This window comes from Trichoderma evansii (assembly GCF_050947405.1).
Source record: "Trichoderma evansii strain SZMC 28006 chromosome Unknown GGI43scaffold_1, whole genome shotgun sequence".
In the NCBI taxonomy this organism is placed as follows: domain Eukaryota; kingdom Fungi; phylum Ascomycota; class Sordariomycetes; order Hypocreales; family Hypocreaceae; genus Trichoderma; species Trichoderma evansii.
In genome coordinates, this window is record NW_028145205.1 from 1,006,948 (window position 1) to 1,019,130 (window position 12,183).

General features: G+C 47.0%; 7 protein-coding genes across 7 annotated transcripts; 2 read left to right on the forward strand and 5 right to left on the reverse strand.

The window, feature by feature from the left end:
* Positions 1-52: 52 nt before the first annotated feature.
* On the reverse strand, positions 53-4,159 carry GGI43DRAFT_9099 (HECT-type E3 ubiquitin-protein ligase). Its single transcript, XM_083210496.1, has 2 exons — positions 1,201-4,159; positions 53-1,146 (listed from the first exon to the last, which is right to left on the reverse strand). The coding sequence occupies exons 1-2, from the start codon at positions 3,875-3,877 to the stop codon at positions 224-226; spliced, it is 3,600 nt and encodes a 1,199-aa protein (XP_083065959.1). The 5' UTR covers positions 3,878-4,159; the 3' UTR covers positions 53-223.
* Positions 4,160-5,080: 921 nt separating this feature from the next.
* Positions 5,081-5,966, reverse strand: GGI43DRAFT_427041 (uncharacterized protein; the record flags this gene model as incomplete). Its single annotated transcript, XM_083208764.1, has 2 exons — positions 5,081-5,882; positions 5,962-5,966. 2 exons carry the CDS (start codon positions 5,964-5,966, stop codon positions 5,198-5,200), a joined length of 690 nt encoding a protein of 229 aa, XP_083065960.1. The 3' UTR covers positions 5,081-5,197.
* Positions 5,967-6,672: 706 nt separating this feature from the next.
* GGI43DRAFT_427043 (uncharacterized protein) lies at positions 6,673-7,232 on the reverse strand (the record flags this gene model as incomplete). Its single annotated transcript, XM_083208765.1, has 1 exon — positions 6,673-7,232. One exon carries the CDS (start codon positions 7,230-7,232, stop codon positions 6,690-6,692), a length of 543 nt encoding a protein of 180 aa, XP_083065961.1. The 3' UTR covers positions 6,673-6,689.
* A 77-nt stretch (positions 7,233-7,309) lies between these two features.
* On the forward strand, positions 7,310-8,725 carry GGI43DRAFT_390017 (uncharacterized protein). Its single transcript, XM_083204272.1, has 4 exons — positions 7,310-7,409; positions 7,479-8,087; positions 8,264-8,379; positions 8,427-8,725. Exons 2-3 carry the CDS (start codon positions 7,937-7,939, stop codon positions 8,326-8,328), a joined length of 216 nt encoding a protein of 71 aa, XP_083065962.1. The 5' UTR covers positions 7,310-7,409; positions 7,479-7,936; the 3' UTR covers positions 8,329-8,379; positions 8,427-8,725.
* On the reverse strand, positions 8,600-9,836 carry GGI43DRAFT_390022 (40S ribosomal protein eS10). Its single transcript, XM_083204273.1, has 3 exons — positions 9,651-9,836; positions 9,144-9,556; positions 8,600-9,033 (listed from the first exon to the last, which is right to left on the reverse strand). The coding sequence occupies exons 1-3, from the start codon at positions 9,687-9,689 to the stop codon at positions 8,988-8,990; spliced, it is 498 nt and encodes a 165-aa protein (XP_083065963.1). The 5' UTR covers positions 9,690-9,836; the 3' UTR covers positions 8,600-8,987.
* Positions 9,837-10,104: 268 nt separating this feature from the next.
* GGI43DRAFT_9303 (splicing regulator SDE2) lies at positions 10,105-11,449 on the forward strand. Its single transcript, XM_083210525.1, has one exon. The coding sequence runs from the start codon at positions 10,211-10,213 to the stop codon at positions 11,063-11,065; it is 855 nt and encodes a 284-aa protein (XP_083065964.1). The 5' UTR covers positions 10,105-10,210; the 3' UTR covers positions 11,066-11,449.
* On the reverse strand, positions 11,414-12,081 carry GGI43DRAFT_378355 (cytochrome c oxidase subunit VIb; the record flags this gene model as incomplete). Its single annotated transcript, XM_083202683.1, has 4 exons — positions 11,414-11,448; positions 11,506-11,569; positions 11,625-11,737; positions 12,027-12,081. 4 exons carry the CDS (start codon positions 12,079-12,081, stop codon positions 11,414-11,416), a joined length of 267 nt encoding a protein of 88 aa, XP_083065965.1.
* Between the last annotated feature and the right edge of the window lie 102 nt (positions 12,082-12,183).

Sequence of the window (12,183 nt, forward strand, 5' to 3'; positions counted from 1 at the left end):
TCCCCAAAAGTATCGCAGACGCTCGCCGTGGCTAAGATACAAAAACATAACCCAATGGTATACTACGTGATGCCCAAAAGCTACTCTACTCCGTGCCAATAATAGACACTTGGAACTGGAGTATTAGTCTACTCCATGCTGATTTGCAACTTCAGAGCTATAGATGTTATTTCCCAACGTACAACACCGCAGCTGTGCTAAGTCGGCAATGATTGTTAACAGCTTATTTGAGACCGAACCCTTCGCTTTCATGAACGGCTCTCCATAGCATAGACTCCAATTTTTCCTTCGAGTCGTAAAGCCAGAGCGACAGCATATTGAAACACGTTCTGGCAATGGGGTACCTCCCACAGTCGTCGCCTAGACAAGACAGCTTGATCGTTAGAGAAGCAGCCCCCATCGCTGGTATGCGGTCGCTACCGGTGATAAATGTCAGCAGCTTGCGCTGATCACTCGGAGTAGCCTGTTGGAACGTCTCCCAGAACCAACCAACAACCGGCTCTGTTTCATCAGGGGTTTTGCTCTCCCAGTTATCATATTCTGCTACGGCTCTCAGAGACGCAATATCTAGGGACTCATCCGAGCCCCTGATAAGAAGTTCAATTTCTTCGGGCCGGAACAGAGAAAAGGCATTGCCACCACAAACCGTGTAGAAACCTCTCTTGAAGGGCTCAAACTGTCGCTTGACTGCTGTGTCAAGCACGTATCGCACATAAAGATCGACATATTCTCGCCGATTTTCATTCGTCACAGGTTTGTTTTCGCCCCCAGGGCAGAGAGGCACTTGCACCTTGGAGCCATATTTATCTGTTTCAATGACAAAGTCTAAGAAAAACGTCTCTTCGACATCTCCATCAAAGGCTAAGAGTTGTCTTAAACCGTTCGCTAACCGCGGACGATATTCAGATAAATCATCCAATGTGTATCTCATCACCGGCTTATGTTGCTGTGGAATTGTTCCAGCAAGAGAAGGAGCCGATGCAAGAAGTTTTCTGAACGCAAATGGAGGCAGAGCAACATCCAAAATAGTAGAATTGTAAATAGCCAAACCCATGACAACACCAACCAAGAAGAACTGGTCAGAAGGTTCGAACGAGTTAGGGTTGAAGTAGCAATATTGAGAGTCATCGTCATATAAAAACATTCCTATATCTGAGTTAGATTAAAGAAATTAACCAACTGTATGCAAGGGAATCTCACCATAGTCGGGGTTGAACACTTCACGGATGAGGAGCAAGAACCATTCTTTACGAAGGCCGCCGGCGTCAATTCCTTCCTCTCCCTGAAATGAAATGCGTAGACCTTTCTTTAGATCTTCACCACCACTGCCAATGACGCTGCTTACTGCTGTTAAGCTATCATCAACGAGGCAGTCTCGGCGGATATCAAGAAACAAGTATTGGTTAATGTTTCTTCGGGTCATAATGCTGTCAAAGAAAGCATCTCGGGCCTTGCTCTGCATTTGCCGACGGGCATCATGCTCCAAGATGTGGGTCTTGGCCCATATACTCAAAAGGAAGGGATATTGGCAAAAAGAAAATTTGCTTCTCTTAGACTCCCAAGACTCAAAGTCGTCGACAAGGTCGGCGTAGTCTATCATAGAATTGTAAAAATCAGTGGGCGGCAGAAAGTGACCGGCAACACGGCCGGTCCCATTCCCAGTGACTGTGCCATTAGAATGAGTGTCTTCCCCGCGACGAGTGGGAAAAACGTTATTTGCAGAAAACAAGAGAGAAAGAACGCGAGATGCGGCTTTAATTTGCCAATCGTCTGAGTAGGATATCTTTTTGATTGGCTCTTTAGGCTTCTTCGCAGTCCTAGGACCGCCTATCGCATCATGAAGAGACGCGCCGCCATGTCGGCCAGATGGCATTTGTGGTATAAGTCCGGCCGTTAAATCCACCGACTGGTCAGCTTGCTTCTTCTCGCTTTGTCGAATCATCCTGTACGACAAAAATCCTGATACAAGTTCTTTCACTTTGATAAAGCGCGAGGCATGGTATCTAGCCAGCCACGTTACCACCTGGTTCTGACAATCTACCGAGGAATTCGAGATTAATCCCACTATTCGTTTGATGATACCAGAGTGTTGTCCTGATATGGGACCAGAGTTTCCCAAAGAATCTTTCGATGCCGTTGGTCTCGATCGCATAGACTTGCTTACTTCTAACTGAAGTACTCCATGAAAATTTTCATTCTCCGCATAGAGGGATGGATTCTCCATGATTATTAGAAGGAATCGTAGATCCATTGAATCTTTAATTGGACGCCCAGGTCTTTTGAGCAAGTTTTCAGTAACTTTAAGTAGCACTCGCTGAAGATGAGCCTGTCCTTTGAGGACATCCTGCTCAATAGCAAGAAGCTCCTGTTCAGCAAGATGTCCCAGAGAAAGATCTCCTGAGACTTCTTCAAAGATTTTGAACCAGCCCTCTGCAGCATTGTTCACAATTGAATACCACTCATCAATATCGGCCCAATTGAGCAGTGGTGATTTTGTCAGCGGAGGTGGCCGGTGAACATGAGCTGGCTCCTCTTTAGTAGATTTCTTAGGAGCCATGGCGTCCTGCCCAGTCCACCACAGCCCATTTTCCGCAACGTCGCCAAGCAATAGCAGCTTTGGATCCAAGTCAAATATAGGAGAGTCAACCTCCATCTGAGATGGCCTACGAGGCGCACTCTTTATCGGCGTGGGTTGCCGCGGATCTTTGAAGGGGACTGAGGGCCGCCGAGGAGTATCGCTTGTGGATCTCGAGGCATACCGAGGATGTTGGGTGGAAAAAGAAGAATTAACGCATTCAAAATTACTAAAACAGCTCGTAATGTAATCTTCTAGTGGTTTGAATATCTTTCTAGGGTCATCAATCTGGCCGGCAGACCGATCTCGTAAGCGTGAGCCGGCATGATTTCTATTTGGTGGCGGGACTCTCTGGCCAGGCTGCTCGGAGGGAGAGGAAGGATATGATCTAGACATAGCAATCGGAGAATTGTTATTTGAGGCGCCGTGGTGTAGCGTTGGGTCCTCACTGAAGGTATAATTGGTGATTGAACCCTTCCTTCCCTGAGGAATTTCCAGCGGCCCGCGGGTTCGTACAGCAAGATCCGGATGGAGTCGATCTTGATGTGAAGGCTGATCGTCGCAAGTCTGATTAGTTGCAACTTCGTCAGACATGTTACGAAGCCTCCTGAGAACATATGATCGCAGATTTTGCCTGGCTAGATGCTTGGTTTGGTCGAGAGAGATAGGTAGAATAAGATGCCCAAAAGAACCCGCCCTGGGGCTTTGTATTGGTGCTATACCCGGAGAAACTGGCGGTTGTCTTGAGCTTGATGGCCCTGGACTTCTGTCATGGCGCTGCCTCGAGCCTTGACTATCAACACTAATCGGAACCAAGTCATTGATGGTCATACAAATGGTACATTTGAAGACCTTCAACTCTTTTGGCCACTTTACAAGAGAAGCACATGTCATGCAGTTGCCAGTGGCAAAGTCCCTGCTCCTGGCAGGACTTCCTCTCCTATGCGTATTCACCTGCTTGTTTGGAGCAGCGCCTACGTTCGCCTTGTCCACGTCGATGGAGGGCTTTGATGCCGAGCCTTGCCTCTTGCGGCTGCTGAAGAGCGACGGGAATGGATTGCTCATGGAGCGAGAGTGTTTTGGTTTGCGGCCGCGATTCTGCGAAGATTCGGCGTCGGAGTCAGACGAGCTGTAGTCGGGTTTCGCACGCGCGTGGGTGGTCTTGGAGATGCCAAGTCGTCCGCTCAACGAAGTGGGTGTATCGAGAGCCTCTGAATGGAGTCGGCTGATGATGTCGGTCTCGTTTCGAGGCGTAAACTCAGACCCGCGTCGGGCAGTGACAGCAGGAACTGGGGGAGCCATGTCTGCGGTTGCTGAGGCGTCCAGCGTCTAAGTCCAAGATCTAAGATGCGATGCTCCTACTTCTGGCTGCTGCGAAGGACAGCGGCAGTCGCATCTGAGCATGAAGAAGGCAGAAGGCGTCGATGTATGATGAGGAATACAAACAGCCAAGTACAAGTGGTGCGCCAGGCATACGAGTACAAGCACTAGCAGCTGTGCTTCATACAACAATGAAGCACAGCGCACAGGGATGGTCGATGATGAGGACCAGGGGCCCTAGGGAGGCTCGCCCCCCTTTGGTTTGATGAAGCGATTTATGGAGACGTCACTGGCTGGATGTCGAGAAATAGCAAGCTAGTGGCTGATGGACTATGGCTTTTGTCGAGAAGCAATCGTCAGTACGAGCGCTGTTCGTGGCGGCGAGCTGATGGCTGGATCGACAGGGGGGTTGAAGTCTATATTTTCTGCTGGACGACGATGATGTCGAAATGCCGGGGACTTGAAGATTTAGGCGCACGTGCTTGGCCCAATTAGACGCACGAGCAAAGCAGATTAAACGACAATGGATTCAAGCGTGGATTCGTCATTATTGGACATTGCCATCCCTGTCCCAGACATGGGCAAATTGGACATGGAGAGGACACAAAGAAAGCAGCATGAAGAGGTGAAGGCCCAAGGCTGCTCCGCAAAACCCATGATCGAGGTGCTCCTCAGAACTTTGTTTCCTCCAGCGCCTATCAAATACCGGCTGGCCCCTGACGCCATTCTGAGACTCCGGACGCTTAGCGGGTTCTAGCGCCGTGCTCTTGCCTGATCCGACATTAAAGGCTAAAAGTGCCGCTGCAGCCCCCAAATTCAATTTCAGCACTCCTGGTGGGCTAGTCCGCGTCTTCTTCCATCATTCATGCGGCCGATAAAGCTAATCTGCGTTCGGACCTTCAAAAGGAGTTTTTGATATGCAACTCTACAAAATCTGCTTAACCTTTGTCTTTTTCTGGAGCAGGCTGTTACACACTGGCTAGCTGCAATTGGCCTCTCAATGTCTCTACGGGTCCTCTGTTAGACTTTTACTAGCAACTGGAATTCTACCATGTGCTATGATTCGCTCGTGATGTCACGCAGCTATATGTAACTCAGTTGCCCATAAGTGCTCCGTAAAGCGCAAAATTATATTGACTGTCTGTTTAACTAAAATCCTGCCGTTTTTATGAAATATCCTTGATTCTTTGTGAGCATGCCGCTAAAGTTCTCGCTATCTCATCTCAGGAGCGCAGTGGGCGTGCTTATCCTTGGTGAATACCTTGCCTTGGTGATAAAAGAGCAACAGGTGTCGAGTTGCATCTAAAGCTCGCCATGAATGATTTCATCCAAATCGATTTCTAGTTCAAATTCTCGAATGGCGTGAATACACCAAGTATTTGCCTTCACATCCAAGCCAACTCCTTTTAAGACTGCTGTTCCGAAGAGCTCAATATTCGGGTCGATATCTCCAGTCAAAACATACTCGTCGTCTTCACCACAGTTTCTGATGAAAAATTCACCTTCCAATGTAGCTAAGATGCGCCCGTCTTTTTGAAGATTGAAACGAGTTTCCTCGAAGTAGATGAAGACGTTGGTTGGATTTCTCACAAAAAAGGTAATCTGAATCTTGTCATGGTTTCGGCGAACAGGAGGATGGAGAGCTTCGGCAACCCCCATTCTATCCAGGTTTATAACCATGGCAAGTGTATGGCCATTCTCGACGGTTTTTAGTAGAGCAACAGGAGTTTTACCCTCCAATTGACTTCCATCCCTGGGGTGTGGTATTACACGTCGAATAAAAGCCTTGAATCCAATCATATTTCGAATCTCGATGTCATCGAGCTCTAACTTTATCATATTGAACTCATCGGGTATGATATAGCTGCCTTTAAGCTCTGCTTCTCCGATGAGGGTGCCATCATACAACAGAGACACTCTAGTAGAGCTGATCCAGCCAAGGTCAATGTCAGAACCGACTTCAATATCGATTTCAAGATCTGTGGTCCTGTAGTTCATAGGTATTGTTAATATTTCCAGATTAAAATATGGGATATTAAATGAATTGATCATATAGAGATACGAACCTCATTTTTGGATAATGGAAATAAAGGCAACCAATTTCCACTTGTCATCCTATCACTGTAGACGTGTTGTCCATGTTGATAGGTATATCTGAATGCTAAGAGAGTGATTCGCTGCTTTGTTGCCAGCAAAGTACTCTATAAATGGCGTTTCTGATGAGCAAAAGTCTTTCAATTTTATAATTTTGTTCAGATTAAATGAGAGAAAAGCATGAAGAGTTAATTCGCTTGCTGGTGTATGGGCAAGTAGAGTTGTGTGTTGGAGGATCTCTCGCTGAATGTGGTTGATAGAGAAGAATGAAAAGGAGAGAAAAGAAGAGAGATGTTTGTATTCGTGAGATGTTGTTTTATAGTATTCCTTTGCAGTTGATAGCAGTGCTCTCCTCGACTGGCGGTCTGCCGAACAGCTGCCAACTCTCCGCTAAATTCTCATGGCCTTCGTCAAGCTTATGTACATTGGTGCAAAGATAATCTGTCTTGGACGTTTATTTCTAAATTCCTTTAGGCGGTTGGAATAGTGATTTAGTTACCTAGTATTAATTAGCTTGATTATTGAATGTATACTGCTTCGTATTAAATATTGCTCTAGTATTTATTGAGCTATTCAACTATTTGCTCTAGAGCTTTCTGCCTCTGACATCAACGATATCTAGATAATCAACAGCTTAGGAATGATAATCTTCGTAAATGCATATCGTCTTAACTGAAAGGAGGGCAATGCCGAGCGACATCTATTCACTGTCGTCATCAACATCAATATCATTGTCATCGAAAGCGTCATCTACATCAACATCCACGTTGTCCAAGTTGACTTCGACCTCGAATAGCTTTATGGCATATCGCCGCCAAGTCGATTCCCTACCCTGGTACACATCACACAAGTCTCCTTCCAATGTTGCCATTCCAGAAACCCCACTTGATATTTGTCCATCAAATTGGACTTCAAATTTACCAGGAAAAATATTGAGATCCCCCTCCAGTTTTCCAATAATCTGCTGGCCCTTCTTAAGTACGAAAGCGCTCTCGTTGAAATAGAGCTCAAGCGAGCTCATATTTCTTATTTCAACAGTGATATTGACATCAGAACCATCGATTAAAAGGCTTACTACAGTGGCTGTCATTCTCGCCATGTAGCTTAGATCGATAGACATTAAGAGAGTATGGCCATCTTGGCTGACACTCAAATCAGCTATGTTATGTATCTGGTTGTCGAGCTTACCAGTAACACCCTTCTTGGGCATAACGTTTTGAAGGAAAGATCTAAATTCCCGCATGTTGCTGATATTCACTCTCCTTCCAGGATCCATACCTTCGTCCCATCTGGTTTTTATGTCATAGTCGCCAGATTGCCATATCTCGGGCGGCGATCTCTCCGATTAAAGCATTGCCATGCCGAAGGTGAACTGTGATCAAAGAAACCCAACCGATATCAAATCCAGGATGAAGTTTGCCTTCAATCTCAAGATAAGGTAAGAGGCTAGTAGTTACGGGCAGATATCCCAGGATAGGAATTGACTCACCTCGGAGAACGGCCTGAACCTGATACCATAAGTCGAGTGATATCCATTCCCTCTTTCGTACACTCCTCGCACAAGCTGCGTACAACTTCCATCTTAGGCAGCGATAGTATGTCCTTCTGGTATATCCGATGAAGTAGAATATTAGAACAGATTTGTAATATTTTGATAAGATCTCTTCATGCAAATCTTGGTTGAACTAGGAAGAGTTGACTTTTGGAAAAAGAATGGAGGAAGATTTTTTCTTCACTGTGCAGCTGCAATTCAGAATATTTTCACCGCAACATTCACCATAGTGTTAAATATTAATTAAGAAGCAAGAGTTAGAAGAAGTGAAAGAAAAGTGAGAGCTTCGTTCACTAGAGAAGTTTTAAGCATTCACCCGACAGTTGGCGCAGCTACCGGCACTTGCTGCTCGGTTTCTCGCATATGCTGCAGAGTTGGGTCCCGAAGGCGAGACCATGATGGTAAATATCCTCTCTTTAGCCTGTAAAAGCGACGTTGCCTATTGCTTTCTTTGTTTACTTAGCCCAGCTGTAGTTTGCAATTCAGAGCTAAAGAGAGATACGCAGATTATAAAACTTGTATCAATAATCCAGACTTCAGTATATGAGGTTAGTTACAAATCTTTAAAAGGAGGCAGAGTAATCTTAAAAGTACTCTCAATGCTGAAAATATCTCTCCAAAACATCATCTTACTTTACGCTCAGCGACGATGGCTTTACACTACTAACGCGTTTATACCTGGGGCTGGAAACATGCTAAGCTCGTTTCGCTCTGATGAATTCAGAGATCTAGTGTCTCTTTTGGTTGGAACCTCCCATGTCGAATATATCATGCGACAAGCGTTTAATGTGGCCGGCATGACACTATAGAGCGGTTTTATTGATATGGGGCTAGCTATCTATATAGGTAAGCAAGCTGCTGCTGCGATTATTGTAATATACATACTAAAATTCCGTTAACAAACTGGAGTGGTATAGTGCTACAGCTAGCAATTAATTGAAGATAGGTGATGTCTCTGAGCTACTGTCGCGGTGTGAAGTGGACGGAGTGGCAAAAATTTCGTATGAGGTCATTGAACTAAGAGCTTCAAATATCACTTTGCACATGGTCTGGAATAATGAGGCGAGGAAGGATATCAATTGAGCCAATTTCAACTCTCTATCAACCTCTTCAAAACCTGCCGGTACCCCCAGAAGGTAGGTCGGCCAATCACCTGTTCTTCAGATTCTTTCACTCGACATATTCAATGATTCCTTCACCAGAGTGCACGTCTCACATGTAAGCATAAAAGAAAATTATCTCGTTGATGGCAAACATTGACCCTGATGCAAATGATTTCCGAGGATCTAACCTCCAAGAACTCCCACGATATCCCCCCTCACGTCCCATTTTCTTCATGAGTGGACTCATGGTGAGGATTGCCTCACGTTTTTTAGACTACATGCCGTTGTCTTAATGCGCCATGCATCATAAGATTGTGTTAACCCCGAAAGAGACAGAATTCGTTTAGGAAGGAGGAGCAGCACCACGTCCACGGCCGAAGCCACCACGGCTGTAGAGCAGAAAAAGTTAGCCAATGTCCCAAATCAATCGCAAATTTTGATCCGTAAAAAGTGCAAAAAAGGATCCATCATCTGAAAGAAAAAAAGGGAGAATGCTTACAACTGAGGAGCAAACTCGCCGGGAGCACCACCCTCCTTGCCCTCACCAGCATCCCTTCTTCGGTATCCACCCTCACGGTCACCACGGTCGCCGCCACGTCCACGGCCGAAAGGTCGTCGCTCACGCTCGCCCTCGCCGAGCATGCCACGGGGAGGAGCGTGTGATCGCTGCTGCTTGATGTGGGTAGCAGGAACGATCTCGGCAGGCAGGTGAAGCCATTCCCGGAGGTAGTCGAGACCCTCGGGGGTCAGGGTGTAGTAGTAGTATTGCCAAGAGAATTGCGTCTTGACATAGCCGCGAGAGGTCAGGGACTGAGCAGCCTTGATGACGAACAGGTTCTTGGTGTCAATATCGGGGTGCTTGGGGAGGTTGAAGTCCTTCTGCGCGACGAGGACACCCTCGCGGAAGAGGTACTACAGACAATTGTCAGTGACACCCGGACTCTGTAGTTTATTGCAGCAATTCCTCGAGCTCGCACTCAGGAATGCTCTCATCGTCGAAAAATACCTCGTGAATCTTCTTGCGGTCGGCCTTGGGAATCAACATCGTGGCGGTTTGCTGCTCGGAGGGTCGATGTTGGAAAGTTGACGGATTTGCGGACAGGCGTACAAAACCAAAGATCTCGAATTGGATAACTTTTGTGGGCGGAAGCCCTACCAGAAATTCCACCTAGCGAAGTGGGGTGGCTCGAAAGTGTGCGTTGTGGCTAAAATCACGTGTCGATAAGCGTGCCATGATAGCGAATGCTGGCGCGGCGAAAAGTGTGGCGCAGGCCGCGTACTCACATGACAAGCTTTCTGCTGACTGTCGCCGCCACTCCCAAGTTCTTTGTACGGGTACAGAGGGATCAGGCATTCTGCATTGCAAACTTCTTACCAGGACATCGTCCCAACAATAGCTGAATCCTGGGCTCTAATCCTGGCCCTGGCAGTGGTCGTATTATAATTGTCGTGGACCTCGTCTTCTAACGCGCCGACATCCTTCATTCGCGTTCTACCAGTCTTCGCAGTTTTGCAACGATCGCATCACCGTATCAATCATCATTCTCAAGCATCGCATTCGCAACAATGAGCGAACATCTCAACGTCCTCATTTCGACCTTTAAGGGTCTTGGTCTTCCGCCAACCCTGGTCTTACGCGCTTCTCCAACTACCACAATCACTTCTCTACGAGAGCTCATCGATGAGAAGATTCCTACAGGCGCTACCGAGTCCAAATTTATCCTTACAACACATTCGAATCGGCTCTTGCCCCAAACATCAGAGACACCAATCTCCACCTACCTATCCTCAAATAACGATGATTTTATCAACTTTCGGCTCAGCATTCCCCTCTGCGGTGGAAAGGGTGGTTTCGGATCCCAGCTTCGAGCTGCTGGTGGCCGAATGTCATCCCGCAAGAAGCAGAAGCAAGATGATAGCGGCTCAAGCCGAAACTTGGATGGTAGACGACTGCGCACTGTTAATGAAGCTAAGGCTCTGGCTGAATATCTCGCCATCAAACCGGAAATGGAGAAGAAGGAGAAGGAGAAGCGACGCCAACGCTGGGAAGAGATTGTGGATATGGCAGAAAAGAGAGAAGCAGAGATTAAGTCTGGCGGTAGGGGTAAGCTGGATGGCCAGTGGGTTGAAGATAAAGAGGAGAGCAACGAGAGGACCCGCGATGCCGTGCTAGCGGCTATGAAGTCTGGAAACTACAAAGACAACCTCATCAGCACATCTCACGGATCTGCTTCTTCTGAGCAAACCAATGGCCAATCTACAAGCGAGGCAGAGGATTCCGAGGGCTCAAAGGAATCTACTCCTCCCGCAGAAGCTGCCGGACCGTCAAAGGCGAAACCAAGAACGTTTTTCGGTTTTGATGAAGACGATGAATTTATGAGCTCCGATTCGGAGGATGAGAGTGAGAAGAAGTCGTCATAACGGGCAGATTGAGCAAACTTATGATTTTAAAAGCAAGGAATGGAGTTCAGGGCATTTTGAGCATTGGGATACGGACACTTTTGGCAATTTGATACGATACCAGTATGGCTAATATAAATACCTCTTTTGTATACTTTTTATAATCCTAGTAATATGCACGTCATGTACGTCATATCTGACTGCAGATGCATAAATAAATAACAATACCACTTCACAAAAAGAGCTCAAATTTTCAGCGTATTGCTTGCGAATTGGCTACTAATTTTTTCTTGCAATACACGCGCAGCTTGGCTGCTTAATCTATGTGAACACCCATACATATATACCCCGCCAAGTCAAATATGAGCTTTAAGCATCAAGCTTTACGGGGAAGCTACCAGCCTCTGTACGAAGAAATATGTCAGCTTCGAATTGGAGATTTCCGTACAAGTGAGACATACCACGCTGCTCGTCCCATCGCTGGTACCATCCGGAGGGGCACAGTGATCGGTAGGCCAACCAGAACTGCACAATTGATCAGCATCCTGTCCAAGTTTCAAAATTCCTCCAATCTCCGTACCTGACGGCAAGGCGCAAAGTCCTCTCCCTTGGCGATGATGCACTTGTGGTAGTCGACGTAGTTTTGCCAGCAGTGCTTGGTCTGGTTCACGTTGGGGAAACGGGCATCAGTGCCTGCGCAAAAGCACTCGAGTTAGCGACATATCCAACAGCGGGACCTCCGGCGACGGCTAAAAAAAATCCGGAAGCTATTCCAAAGCTACGGGCAGCTCGCAATCGGCTGGCGCTGCAATTGATCGAGCTGCCTCGAGCTGGTCGTTTCGTCGTTCACGTAGTAGGGGGTTTCTGTTGGACGGTCTCACCAGCTGCAAAAACGCCGTTAGCCTCGGGTCGATTTAAGATCAGACCACTTTTTTGGAGAGTGGGAGAGGGGATATTTTTATGTCTGGGCAAACAGCCGTACCAGTGACAAACTTGAAGGGCTTGGTGACAAGCTCCTGGCCTTCCTCGTCGGACATGATGAATTAGATTCGGGTTTGGCGGCGGGACGGGTGTTGTGCAGGCGACAATGGGGAGCGGTTCAAGGCGGCGCTCTGGGGAAAGGTTTGGGGTGGGAGATT